The sequence below is a fragment of the Mauremys mutica genome, chromosome 18, assembly GCF_020497125.1.
Source record: "Mauremys mutica isolate MM-2020 ecotype Southern chromosome 18, ASM2049712v1, whole genome shotgun sequence".
Taxonomy (NCBI): domain Eukaryota; kingdom Metazoa; phylum Chordata; order Testudines; family Geoemydidae; genus Mauremys; species Mauremys mutica.
In genome coordinates, this window is record NC_059089.1 from 25901646 (window position 1) to 25916481 (window position 14836).

The following is a 14836-nucleotide window of genomic DNA, read 5'->3' on the forward strand; positions in this document are numbered from 1 at the left end:
GAGTATACATGTCACAACTTGCTGCCTAACATCAGTTTCTTTTTGACCTAAGTTCTGATCTTAAGTAAAGTGAACAAGCAACCTAGGTTACAAGGTTTGGGGTGTGTGTGTGTGGTGTATATAACATAGGAATATAAAACAAAGAATGCACTTGGAAAAGACAAAGGCATGCAGACATCTTATAGAGAATCAGAGAAGATGGACAGAGTTGGTACAATCAGTTGGGAAATAAAGTCTGCAACATAGTGAGCCCAAACCTTAAATCTCTTTGCAACAATCTCAAGGAAATAAAGCTTGGTAAATATAGAGGGAAACTGCACACACTGTAGTTTTGCAAGACGGACCTGAGATTGGCTGCTGACACAGGCATTGCTTTGAAGGAGTCACCTTTGACATGCCCCCTCAAGTTTCACTATTGCTAAAGTACAATAATGAGACATGTAAGCTGATAGCCAATTAGAAATAGTGCTTTTGGACACAGACTGACCTAATGTGTTTAGGTCAAGTGAAACAAAAAAATGGATGGACTTTCTAAGGGGCTTTGTCTGCTCCACACAGAAACTGAGAGACCTTTTTAGATCCAGCTGGTGGAGCAATGGTTCACCAAGATGGGCATAAGGGTGGTGGGGAAATTAATAATTTGTTAAAGTGAAACCATAGAAGGAAACTTTTTATGACTGTACAATTTCACCTTCTCTGGGTCAAATGCAACAAAGTCCAGTATATTAGTAAAAAGGGCCTGCAACGAGCACTATTATGAGAAAAATCGCTTTCTGCAAAAGATACAGAACTTCAGCTCACAGGAGCCAGCAAGAGGGGCCCTTGCCAGTTTTGGAGTCCCATAACACAATGATAGTATATATTATTTTGAAACATAAGATGCACATGAAAGCAAAATGCAAACTGAAAACAAAGTAAAGGAAAAGCAGCTTCAAAGAACTGATGAGTGAATCATAATAAAAGCTGTGAGACTATTGCAAATCCCTGAAGCTTTTTCCCCCTTATGGGTCTGCTACACTTCTCAGCTGATGGCACCGCATATAGGAGAGAAGCAAGTGTTCATTAAGCATTCTCTCCAGTGCTAGAGAATACACTAGCCACCATTTTGCCTCTAATTTTAACATATTTCTGTTTGAGGAAATGGCCAAGGGATCTGTTACAGATTTCATTAAAGAGGAATTCATCATGTTTTGATTCATAGACCAATTATCAGTGAACAAGTGACTTAAGACCTCAGTATCTGTAAAGGTGCCCAAAGAGGCAGACAAGTCAACAACACTGTCTCAGTCATCGGGAATAGAACGTACTTGGCTGAAAAATGTTTCTGCCTTCATGACTGAAAGCACATCTGTGCCAAACAGTCACAGAAATCGGATTCTTCATGAACGGAACTAGACGCTGAGCTCACGGTACAAATGACTGAATATTAAGGTCTCTGGCATTAGTGTACTCAGAAACCAGCCAATGAACTAGGTTCAATGAACTCCTGTCATGTCAGTCTGTGTGCAGCAGCCTCAATTCACAAACAGCCTTTAAACATGGGTGCAACTGATAGGTAGTACGAGATACAACCCTCCCTTAGACGAAGAGGAAGCTTCTCACAAGTCTGAAGCAACCAAATCAGTCTCAGATATGGTACCCAGGGCAAGCTGAGCTGCTTTTAAAGCAATCTCTTGTCTTCAGTACCAGCATCGATACAAGAATTTTCAAACAATGTAAGACTTCAAATCTGGAACAATGTCAAAGGAGCTAATTGCTAACAAACAAGTTTCTTAAGGAAAGTTAAAACCACCTCATCCTCTTATTCCCATGCTCCACTTTGCAATCCTATTGCTGTCCATGAAACATGCCAGAAGTCCAGGCATGACATTTCCCGAAATCAGGAAGACACTTCTGCAACAACTTAAACTTACACTACGTACAGTATTTAAAACAAGAAACCATGCAATGTAAAAATATTGAAACAACACACCCACACCCTATCAGAAAGAAATTACCACATGATGTTGCAGATATTGGAAAGGAAAGGTAATTTAATAAAATATTAAAATGCCACACAAAATAAAACACTGACTGAGAAAAAATATTCTATTGATTTCTGCAGACAAGACTGACGCCATTCATTCCCTATATATCTGTATATAATGTTTCATATATGGATACACCCTAACACCAGTACCTAGAGGAAAAGCCTTTGCTAAACTGAGGTACGAATTTGCTACTCCATTGCCAAGTGACAGAGTGTAGATCGATACATAACACTCTTTTAAGATTATATATCAGGCTATGGAACATTTACAGATGTGTAAAATGTAGCCACTCTATTGAATAATTGGTATTTAATCAGCGGAATGCCTTCATATTTTTCTAACTACTTATTTATTTAATAGACTAGAACATCTCTGTATTATAAATCATACAGCAAACAGTAAAAGCATAATCCAGAGGGATTCTTCAAGTTATTTTATATAACCCTAAAAGTGGCATTTGCAATAGCCTGGATAACAGACCTTTAACTAGAGGGCACATGCAGATCTAGTAAATAAAATAACGTTGAATAAATTATTATTGCGAAATGCCTGATCATTTATTTAAAGCTATAGATTGTCTAGTCTTACCTAAGGTGAGATGCTTTAAGTAAGTTACATTCTTCTTACTGAAAGTTGAGGATGGTACCATTCACATTCCTCCTTCTTCCTAATGCTATACAGTTAGGCTTCAAAGGAGGACAAGTAACAGAGTGACTTGACCACCTTGCTCCATTTGGGAAATGAAAAAATTTGCCTTTACTTTAAAAAAAATGTGTAGCAGGTATAAAATAAAGCTACCATCCTGTATCTGTTAACAATTATTTGCTATCAGTCATAAGGATCCTCTGAAAACTATTTCTGTTGCTTTGAAATACTGTACCACAAATGAACAAGGGATGGGAATAGAGCCCCATTCAATCTCCACGATCATATTAAAGAAGGACCTTACACACACCACAATGACCTCTCAATAGGTCAATCCCACATTTCCCATTTGCAATTCAAACCCAAAGCTGGAGGAGACCAAGGGCAAAATGGGCTCTTGATTATATTTAAGAGGTCATCATTGCTATGCAGAGTTGTAGGAAGCAGACCTCCAGCTCTACTGCATTTTTAAATTCTATCATTGTATAGAAACCGCTCCTATTTGGCAGTGAAACTGAAAAAGGGATGTTTAGATTTGACTTTTCCTTACCAGTAGCCTGCACGCTTTTCACACTAATACTGGAAAATAATATTTTAAGTTGCAGTAGGCAGTGAGGTCAGATTAAGAATAGTTTTAAATTACTCCAGAAAATGGTAGAGTAACACCCAAGATCAGCACAATTACATATGTATTTAATGAAGCCAAAATTTCAGTTACAAAATAACTCTGTCATTAGCAAGCACATGAAAAAGATGAAACTCTCCAGAAATTGGTAAAAGCAAGTGAAAATTGATAAGGATGCACTAATGGATCTGTCAACAGTTGAGCGGTACAGACATATTTCCATTAAAAAAAGTATGATGGTTAGTGAAATAGGTGACACAAATGGTGAAACCTAAAACACACTAACACCTCATTCTAACATTATATCCTGATGTTGTGCTTGAAAAGAAGAAGGGGTGGGTAAAAGCGAAAAAGATCAGAGTGATTTGAAAGGGAGAGAGGTAGAAATTCTGTCTTGAGTATTTACATAAATATTTTATAGTTATTCTTTTAAAGTACAAGATGAACAATGCAATCTTATTTGCAGAAATGCTAAATAGTAAGAGAAATGCATTTTTAGTCCAAACGGGATCTAACAGGTTGAATGGAGGAGGGTTGAGTACGAGTGTTTTGGGGAAGATTTTGATCCACTCAATTTTAAATGTTGTTTGTGTTTTTAAAAATGAACAAAGGTATCTTGAGTACTAGGGAGGGAGCAAAAATAAAGCTAAATAAACGAATGAATAACAGATATCTCATCAATTGGAAAGTGTCTGACCCTTTTGTATATAAATGTCACAGAGCACAATATAATACTAGCAATAAAAAAGGGTACAGTAAAATTCAGTGATTGTACTTAGTGCTGTTTGCTCTACAGATGCATGTGTTGGAGACAGGAAACAAATTAAAATACATGGAGTTAACTACTGCATAGGAAAATGCTGCATGCAGAAAAATTGCCTCCTGTTTTCTATCTGTGATCAAATTATACTATCAGTTCCCTGAAATGAGGTAACAAGTAAATATTAGGTTATTTTAAATCAACTGAACCAAATCTCCACCAATGTGCCCAACACTGTAGTTAATGGTCTACTGGTCCTTGCATCACACTGGCCTTATTTCATGAGTTTATTATTATTACTTGGTGGTATTATTACCCCTCAGTACTGATAAATTGAGAAGTTTAGGCAGAGAAGGAACTTCTCCATTAATATTTAAAATAGATATATCCATCTGACACAGTCTTAACATTGCTTTGGGTATTCTGAGAACAACAAATTAAATTACTGAAATATTGATTTTAAAAATCAGCAGTTGTTTAAAATGCAGTAAATCAGAAAAACATTCTGAGTGAGACCTTTGCAGTTACTAAATTGGCTACCTTGTATTCCCAATAGACTGTAATGGCTCCGATCTATAGACTAAATAGAATAACTAGAAGAAAGCCAAAGGCAGAATCATCCATATAGTATGTATCCATATGACTACCCGAACAGCCTCAAAAGTAGCAATTAATATTGGATACACACTGCTCAGACACAGTTTAGCATTCCCTGAATTTTACTGTTTAAACACAAAAAAGAATGAAATTCAGAGACAATAAAATGTCATCATCATAAGGCCAAAGCGCTGGCAAACTTAAAACTGCAAGAAATTCAGATTTAAAAATTACTTCAACTCTAGTTCTATACCACTGTGCCTATACTTCACGCTGATGACATGTGCTAACCATGTGTCCAACGAGAGACCTTCAGTTATTTCCCTGAGAAGTTACCAGAGGAATATAATGACAATTTGCCATTTGGAGCAAAGTTCACTGTCATTACTGTAGGCATGATCAGCCAAGTTTATGCAAAGCCCCCTCCCACAATGTCTTGGCACAACGGGCAGGCGAGGGACTGTTGTAAATGGAACACTCAATTTTCTGGCTTTCGTGGGTTTAAGTCAGAGCCTTAATGTATTTGAAGATAGTTTTTTGTCTGTGAATATTTATAACAGTGTGAAAAATCCAGGACAGCTGGTAATGCATTTTGAAGTGTGCTAACAACACTGTATCAAACAGCTTTCTATTGATCACATAATGCTTTTTGTGGCTAAGTATTTCATACATAGCGCTTATACATTTTGAATAAGAACTTCAAGTACCTTTTGCTTCAAGCGGTTTTTCACCTCTTTTATTCCCATTTTTGCATGATCTTTTGCCTGCATGAAAAATTAATTTAAGTTAAAAATCCCTTTCTATTTCCAGCAGCGACCATGCTCGATTTAAATCCATCAAGACTCACCTTCTCTGATTATTGAAAATGGGAAGGAAAAATTGGATCATCAAGTTGAAAACATAATGGCTATAAAAACAAATACAAACCTAAGAGGTTAAAAAACCTTTAATGATACTGCAAAGATTTTGTTTTCTCTGTTTTGATGGCAGGGATTTTTGTCCCCCCCCCGCCCCCCAGTTCCTCCTCCATGATTTTTCCTCTCTCTAATTATTTATCTCTGCTGCATGGTGACAATTACTAGTAATAGCACAGCTGTAAGCTTCCTCACTGCAGTGCTCTGAATACCAGTTACATTTTACTAGGGCAGGACCTAAACCTCAGGACCTTTGTCAGGCTGGAGGCAGGCAATAAAGGATAGTTTGAATAGACATCTCACTGCTTTTTGTCATATTTCATAGAATTCAGTATTGAAGAGATCCTGACTTGCTTCCATATATTTTAGCCCTCTGCAGTGAAATTATCAGTTATAAACCATGTTACAATAACAGTTATTAGCTGTTTGTTAACCAAGCATGGAAAGATTTTCATTTAGAAAACAACCCAAGAAGCTTGGCTCAAAATAAGCAGGTATGAAAAATCTCTGGGGAAAAATAGACATTTACAAAAACTGGAACAATTGGCCAAATGAGAGGATTCCCTCATTTCCATGTAGCTACTCGCAGGGGCCCAGGGATAACAATGGATTTCCAACAGTGTAATGATGAGATAGGAGAGGTGTTTAGTACAGGATATAGGGACCGGCCCATGGAAATAGTGCTATTTACTAAATAGGAAAGCAACGTCTGCACTCTGAAGATAAATCACAAGTCAATCTCATTTTCTGCTACAGTCTAATTAGTATAAAATGTTTCAAACTGGTATTACAGTTAAAGAGAAAATATTTTCATAGAAGAATAGAAATTAAAAACATGTCCTGATACATGCTTAATGGCCTAGTCTCTAGCACTTTATTGTTAATATGCATTTATCTTGTTCAAATAATTTTGTTAGTATACAGAAAAAACTTTAATCTGTGGATTCATTTAAAACAGCATCATTGTTAGATTCAGTTGTCTGTGTCATAAGACAATACCCAATACTTACAAACTTATAGACAGTCTTCATGGCCGGGTTAGCCTTGGTCTTTACTGTATTTATAATGGCTCCACTTCCTTTCTGTAATTACAGTAACAATGGAATCATTTTCATTGAGGCTGTTTAAGCAAATGTCAGCCCAGAGCTATTATTTTAAACAGGAAATAACAGAAAGTATCAATTGTGTTAGTTATCAGAGCAATATGCCTAAGTGGTAATTTCTTTTTATTTGCGGTTACATAATTCCACTCTCTCACCAAGGATTAGATACTACTTTTTCCAGGGCAAACCTGATCCATTTAAAATCATGTTTTAGGACAGAACTTTGCAATATAAAGGTTTCAGTTTCTCATAATAAAAATCACTCCCTTAACCATATCTAGGTTTCTTCAGAGGTCCTCTCACTAAACAGTGTCCATAACAATTCTTATCACCCTCAAGGGTATCCTGCATATTGCATTCAAGTCATAAACATGTTTAGTACTAAAATACCCGCCTAGCAGCTCAACGGGAAAGACTTGTACATTAATTGAAAAAACCCTACTCTCTGCAATGCACTTTCCTTTTCATGCCCTTGTTTTCTTTCTTACAGATTCTGTATATCAGGTATGCTGCCTTTCTTAATATCTAAATACTGGGATCAGGGAAGAATTTAGACAACATGAAATCCAACTACAATTTTAGCATAATTCCAGAAAAGCTGAACTACGTTTAGAGGACACACTAAAAGGCATATAAGGCTGAGATATGTCAGACAGAATAATCTATTAGGCTAGTTAGTGTTTTGTTTATCTTCTGCACACCATTGACTCTTGCTGCATAGCACGTTATTTGACAAATAAATCTTGTGTGAAGAGCAGATGGATAAAACCCATGGAATAAAATCCCATATAATTCCATGATAGTTTATCCTAAGATAGAATTATTTTTTCAGAAGTATGCCAAATTTTGCTTCAATGTATTGTAATATTTATTATGTTATTACACAACATTTATCTTACTTTAACAAAAAAAATGGTAAACTACTGAACATAACCACTTGGATTTTATATTCATTCATACCAGTCCTCTCTTCTCCTTTCAACATTTTGCATCCTACACACATATATACACACTTGTGATAATTTTTTAAAGCATTATTGGTATTTTAAATGTATTTAAGGCACAAAGATCAAGATCATTTTGTTTGTGCATTAGAGAATTATACTCATAATCAGGACTAGAGAAAAATGGGATAGTATATTTTAAAAGGTGAGTGCTCCCTAAATAATTAATTATTTTCCAATCACACACAGCCTTAACTATGGATAATTTTAATGCATCACTTATGATGGGAGGGACTCTTTAAAGTCAGTTCCCAATTATTAATCTAAAATCATCATTTATTATTCACATAAAGTGACAAGTTATTTATAAATATTTATATAGTATACTTAATTTATATCAATTCAACAGAGCATTAGTCTAAGCAGACACAGATAAACTCGTTCGGAGCCTATATTAGTCTACAAAAAAAGAATGCTGTCCCCTAGTCAGTAATTCACATTGTTCAGCTTTGTGAACAGCTTTTCACGTGGCTTAGGTTTCCACAATAATATTAAAAAGAAAAAAAATGAACTATATTCAGACTAGGCAACAGCATATATCTACATGCCTTTCATATGGCCTCCAAGATGCTATTTTTTTTTCTTACTATATTTTCCCTTTCTGTTCTTTACTCCATATTAGGAGCACATTATCTTTTAGCTAGGTTAGTTTTATCTGGTATCAACTAAATATTGCGGGATAGAAGCTGATCTGGCTCACGCCAGTGAAGTTTAATAGTGGTGCAATAACTGAATTTTCCAGTAAGAACGACAATGATTAGAATACTTTATTCTTACCCTTACTGTAGAGAGCCACTGATGGTACAGTCTGTCACTCCCTGGTGATATAGAGAAAAATTCTTTATTGATAATAAAACGGGATACAAATGAGAAATGCTGGCGTTCAACTGTGCCTAGTGGTAGTAAAGGATAGATAATTTAGAAGAAGATGTCTACCCTTTTCCCCTTCTGGGAACAGAATAACCAAAAATTAACAAGGTAGCCAGTGGGAGAAAGAAAGATGGGTAAGTGGAATTACTATTTTTCCAGGATTTTTTCCACATACATTTGAGAAAGTTAATGATTTTTTTTAATGGTCATGAAAAGAAAGAGAAGGTGTCAATGGTTAAATCCAATGTTTCTCAATTCTGACATGCAAGCCCTGTTCTAGTCTTGTGTTAGCCATCTAACCAGACAGTACTGCTCAGAATAAGGCAGGGATTTGTAACGCCCAATAGACAATGAAGGATATATTTATTTATCCAAGTTGGGATTGAGATCTCCAGAGAAAAAAGGACAGTATCCATCACACACTTCAACCCATAGAGACTGAAGCTGCTACAATTACTCAGGCGAGTGATTTCTCTGACCTATTAAATCACAAAGTATAAGGTGTGGGATACTATCCAAAACCAGTGGAATGAACAGATATTTCTTACCAGCATATTCTCCCATATTTATCTCTTCTTCAAAAACATCACTGAAGCCCTCTCCAGAGTTGAGACGATCAAGACGTCCATCAATAAACTTTAAAACAGGGGAAGTATAATAAAAATGTGTGAACAGATAAAGCATTCAATTCTATTGCACTTCAAAAGATTATTCTGTACTTTCTCCAGAAGGACAAAGTTCCAAAGTCTTTGTGGGAGACAGCCTTTAAATAGGTAGAATGGAGAAAGGAATATCACTTTGCCAACCAGTATGACAATTCTTTATTTCAAAGAGCAGTCAATGATATGGTTTTTGGCCTTCTTGAAATGGCACAGTAATACTCTAGTTTATACACTGAAGCTTTCAGACACATCAGCTCAAACTGAAGCCAATGGGAATTTTGCTATGGACGTCAATGGGAGGTGAACATAAATTATAGCTATTAAAATATAGAAATTGTTATAAATTGGGTTTAATCCATGCCAGAAAATAAAAATTAAATTACTGTTGAAGGACTGATATATATCTTAATTACTAAATTAAGGAACTAATTTTTCTGAGTACATGGTGAGGGTAGATCAAAGAACATAGGAGTAGTGTTTATAAGAAAAACAGTTCTTTTGTGAAATAAGCTACCACCATGCTGAAGCAATTAAAACAATACCTGCTTAAAGAGCTGAAGCTGAATAGCATTCTGAAGAAACTGCCTCATGGCAGTAGAACGATGAGACACAAACGTTTCTTCACAAAAAGTGATTGGCTCCTCCTGTAAAGTTCAGAGCATTGGAAACACTGAAAAAGCTTTGCTTGAATAACTGAGTTTGCATTTTATTCTATTTCTCTTTGGAAAAAATTAAAGACAAGTCTGATATAAAGTTGGATAAACTACAGTTCTTCTCTCAGTTCACACATGAGAGAGAGCAAGAAGGGACAGAGCTGCCTTTAATCATGTTACTTAGAGATAATGTACGAAAATTGTGCACAGTCAAGATAAAACCCATTTGCTCTCTGCACATTTTGCTATGATTGACTGGAGGGCTTTCATTCCCCCAAAAGGCACCTCAAGAAACTGACATAGAAAAAGTTCTCTAGTTTTGTGTATTCAAATCCTCAAATACCTCAAAACTTGCTTTGAATAGACCCAGAGAGTTAACCTGCACAAACAAGTCTGTAATTTCTGCTTTGTGTTCTCTCCACAGTTCAGAAAGATAAGACTTTCATATCCTGAATTGAATGAAATTTTCCTTTTTCACAGGCTTGTTGGCAAAAGACAGAGACTGTTTTGAAGCTCTACTTTTATCTTATTTTAATGAGTTATGTTAATGCTGAAGTCTGCTGTGCATCTGCCATAAGGGCACAAATTTCCTCCACATTTAAATCTACAAATTCTCAGCATAGCGAGTAAATACGTTTATTAAGTTTCAAAAAATGGCAGTAACAAAGAATGATAAAATTATGTTGATGTAAAATTAATGCTGAATTCTTTTCATGCTCATTTAAAAATATATTCAGGGCTTTTCATCTGGAAAGAGTTTAGAGTCTATACTAGACAGCAGAATGCCTGAAAGACAGAACTCCCCCTTTAAGAGCTCATTTTGGTTTCAATTCCCCAAAATCCTTCAGTTTAGGAATCTGAACTATTGGTGGCTGTGTTATGTCTCAGTCTTAACACAATAAGTAAAGTAGCAGCCACTGAGAGCTGAGGTGCACAGGAGTTTGGAAAGTGGGAAAATCTATTAGACATATTTGGCAAGGAATTGGTATTTTTGCCCAATATGATGTCCCCTTGTAACAACTTTGCATATAAATAAAATAGTTACTACCTCACTTTGTAAAGGACAGAGTCACAATGCCACAGATCACTACAACTAGAGACAGGTGATCTAGAAAACAGACACTACAAATGCTACACAGCACCAAATGAACTACAAGGGACTATTCTCTTCTGGACACACAGGAATGCCATGCCCCCATTATTATTAGTTAAGCTATAGGTGTAAGGCTCTATTTATTATTGGGATCAGAGAGTGGGTAGCTACAGTGTCAGTAACAAATGGTGTCACAAGTAGGATTCTAACAGTCTACTTGACCAGTGTAAACAGGGATTTGACCTGAGAACCCAATTACAAATGCTTGATAAAGGCTCTGGTTCACTGTTTGTAACTGACATGGCCAGGGTCCCAAAGTGAACAGGACACGGCGTTCTCTACAGAGAGTAGCATGTGTGTCTATGCACATTTACTCTGTGATCAGAGAAAACCCTGAAGAAGATTTGGCTTTCATTTAATCCTTCACTTCAAAACATTTGAAAGGAGAACAACCAACTTACTCTTTCATAGCCTATAAAACTTCTGAGGCTCCCACAAAGATCACACAGGATAAGAACTCTTTGCAAGGAGCAAACTGCTATCAAATAGAAGTTCATTTTGCTCCATTTTATACAACATTTGGCACTATGACACCACATTTGCAATATGACACAAACTCTGCCCCATTCAACTGAAATGATCTGCTATCCCTACACACAAACATGGAAGCAGAGGCAAGCCTGGTATAATGTTAACACACTTTCTTCCCCCAAGTAGTAATGATTTAGTTAGGTGGCCTGGTTGATAGACCTTTTGGCTTCTGTAGAGCCAATTCAGCCTCTACCTTTGCTGGACGATAAAAAAAAAATCCCAACAAACCTACTTTAATCATCCAGGTCAAGACGTGAGTTTTCCGGCTTAGATCCCATTAGTACCAGTCATCCTCCATGACCTGAAGGAGAGTGAAAACTCATACTACTTAACCCCATCCTCAGCTTCATTACAAAAAGAAAAGCTGGATTACAGGACTGTCTTCTTGACAGATGTAGTCAATTGTAAATTATACAGCTAATCAGCTCTGCTGTCACTGACAGGTGACATTGTGCAATAGGGAAATTCTAGGAGGTGCAGGTGTTTTGTGAAAGTAATGGATTTGCTCAAGCATAAGACCATAATTATAACAACATCAGTTAACAACTCTTTCATCTATTTAACTTGCAGTTCCCAGCAGTAAGAATTTAGGTTTTGACCAATCTAAAATGTAAATGTGTGTTATTCTCTTTTTCCACTTCAAATTCTCTAAAGAGCCCAGGATCTGGCATTGTGGATGTGAGAAATGCGTGCCTATTGTAATCCTATCGCAAATACACCTCTACCCCGATATAATGTTGCCCTTGGTAGCCAAAAAATCGTACTGCGTTATAGGTGAAACCGCGTTATATCGAACTTGCTTTGAGCCACCAGACCGTGCAGCCCCGCCTCCCCGGAGTGCTGCTTTACCGCATTATATCCAAATTTGTGTTATATCGGGTCGCGTTATATCGGGGTAGAGGTGTATGTTTAAAGTTTTGACACAGAAAGAACTTTCTTTTAGCAAAATAAATTATGCACAAATTCTAAAGAGATTTTGCTTATAACCATATATACAAGGGGGGACATTTTCAAAGGTAAAACTGGGAGCTATGTGTCCATCTCTCACTGAATATCAGTGTCCTTTGTGCCATTGGAAATCTTCTCACAGCATAATGAAGATCATTAAGACAGTGTAGCTACCTCACGACCCTTTATAAGCTGAAGGATCCAGTGCACTGCTCACTCTGGCCATGCAATTTGTTGTCAGCCTTGTTATTTTTAAATTGGCAAGTCAATTGCATTTTAAAATAATGTTTAATTCCTGTTTAAGATAGCCTGCCCTAAATGAAGAGCTCAGTATAGCACAAGTACCACTCCAAAAGGATTCACTTTACACTGTTCTGGAGTGCTGCAAACACTGTCAATGTCTTCCAAATGCTGCTGTTTATTTTGGAAGCCTGTAACCTATAGGACTAACCTGCTTGCTTGCATATTTTATTATATATATATATATATATATATATATATATATATATATATATACACACACACAGAGAGAGAGAGAGAGAGAGAGAGAGAATTTGATTTATTGTAATAGGTTTATATATTTATATTAAAGTAAATTTGGCTAAGCTTGGTTTCCCTAAGCTTTATTCTTTATTAGGTTTTGATTTTAAGTTTAAGTTAGTCAAGTACACTCTAAGTTCATTTTAATAGCTTGAAGTATTAGTTTCTTCTAAGCACTGCATCCCTCACTTAAGAATTGAGAAACCTGAATCGCAATGCTGTTTGTGTCTCTTACCACCAGGTTATCAAGGAAGGGTGCGAGTATATTAACCAAAGCTTTGTTGCATATAATACTATATTATCATATGTATCTTTTGAACAGCAGTAATGCAATTGTAACTTTGTAACTCTGGGTATTTTACCATTTACTTACTATTATTGATTTTAATAAAAAGGCTTTAAGGCTACATCTGTCTCAATGTGAGCTTCCTGTCACACCCCCGAGGGTCCTTTGTAAATTCTGTGGAGCCTGAATCAGGACAAGAACTTTTATCTTCTGATTGAACAGACTGGCGAGCCTAAAACCCATACTAATTAATATTAATGATAATTTTATTATTATTAATAAATTAAAATTAAATACAAATTAATTAAATAATTTAAATTCCCATATTATCCAAATTAATATTACTACTACACCCTAAATCAGGCTACAAGCTGCAGGGTAAGGTGAAAGAGAAAAGCATGCATTGCCTAGCTATGACACCCTTGTCTTGTAAGGGGATCACTGCTTCCCAAAGAGGAAAATGTTCTGCAAGTGGCTATAGGAGCAGCAGCACTGGGGACCTCTGTCAGCAATACGAATATTGTATCTGAAATGGTTGACTCAGCAGAGTAGTAGGGAGGCCAGTTGGCTGGTGCTGGCAACAGCTACCACATTAAACACTACAAAAATCATCTCAAAAGAAGGGAGGCAAAGGACGAGGGAGGCTGAAGAGAGGGCAGGATGGTGCATGGCACAGACAAAGCAGCTAAAGAAGGGAGACATGAGGAAACAAGAAAAAAAAGAGGACACAAAAAGCCACCTGTGAAGGCCTATGGATACGAAGGAAGGAAGGAGGGAAGATCGGTCCACTTGGTGAAATCACAACAGTGCACAGGCCTAGAAGTCCCTTCTCATGCAGAGAAGAGGTGACACTTATAAGTGTCACCTCTGCTATGTGGGATAGCATAGCTGTTGCTGTAACTGCTGGAGAAAGCACGTCTCATTAAACTCCAGTTTGAATTATTATTTCAACGCTGAGGGTCTTGCAAGGAGAAATGCAGCTTTACAATTTGGTATCTAGGGTAAAAAATACTGGAGACCTGTTCAGAGAATCCAAAAAGTTATGCCATTGAAAATATTATTAGCATCTCCAGCATTATCATGGACACTATGTGGTGTGTGTTTCTGAATTTCATGCTGGCGTGTACATGTCTTTAAACAATGTAGCCTCTCTAATAAACGCATAAGCCATTAGAGCTGTTCTGTACCGTAGTCATTAAATGAAAAAGTGGCTGGAACAGGGTGACAGTTTGTAGACTGTTGGTTAGTCACTACACAATTTCAATATGTTGTGAATATAGCAAAACCCAAATATAGAGCAAGAACAATGAAACTATACTGCAGGTGTAAGAGATTCAGATAGCATTGTTTTATTACCTTGATGTTACACATAACAATAGCCTTTAGAACACTGACTATGTTGTCAATGACAAAGTGAAACCTGCAGTGATACTCTGGGAACTATCATCCCAAACTCCAGCCAGAATTAGAATGAAACCAAGACACGAGTATCATCCTACTAATATGCAACAGCAA

At 36.6% G+C, this 14836-nt stretch overlaps 1 protein-coding gene across 7 annotated transcripts in view; it reads right to left on the minus strand.

Annotated features, from left to right (window-relative positions):
* The window catches only part of DENND1A (DENN domain containing 1A), a 363162-nt gene that overhangs the window by 62079 nt on the left and 286247 nt on the right, over nt 1-14836 (minus strand). For all 7 annotated transcript variants that reach the window (XM_044992540.1, XM_044992536.1, XM_044992539.1 and 4 more), the window contains 5 exons: nt 9753-9854; nt 9097-9184; nt 8456-8496; nt 6582-6653; nt 5365-5421 (listed from right to left, as the gene is read on the minus strand). In XM_044992540.1, the coding sequence (XP_044848475.1) occupies nt 5365-5421; nt 6582-6653; nt 8456-8496; nt 9097-9184; nt 9753-9854 (360 nt within the window). The remainder of the gene's footprint in view (nt 1-5364; nt 5422-6581; nt 6654-8455; nt 8497-9096; nt 9185-9752; nt 9855-14836) is intronic.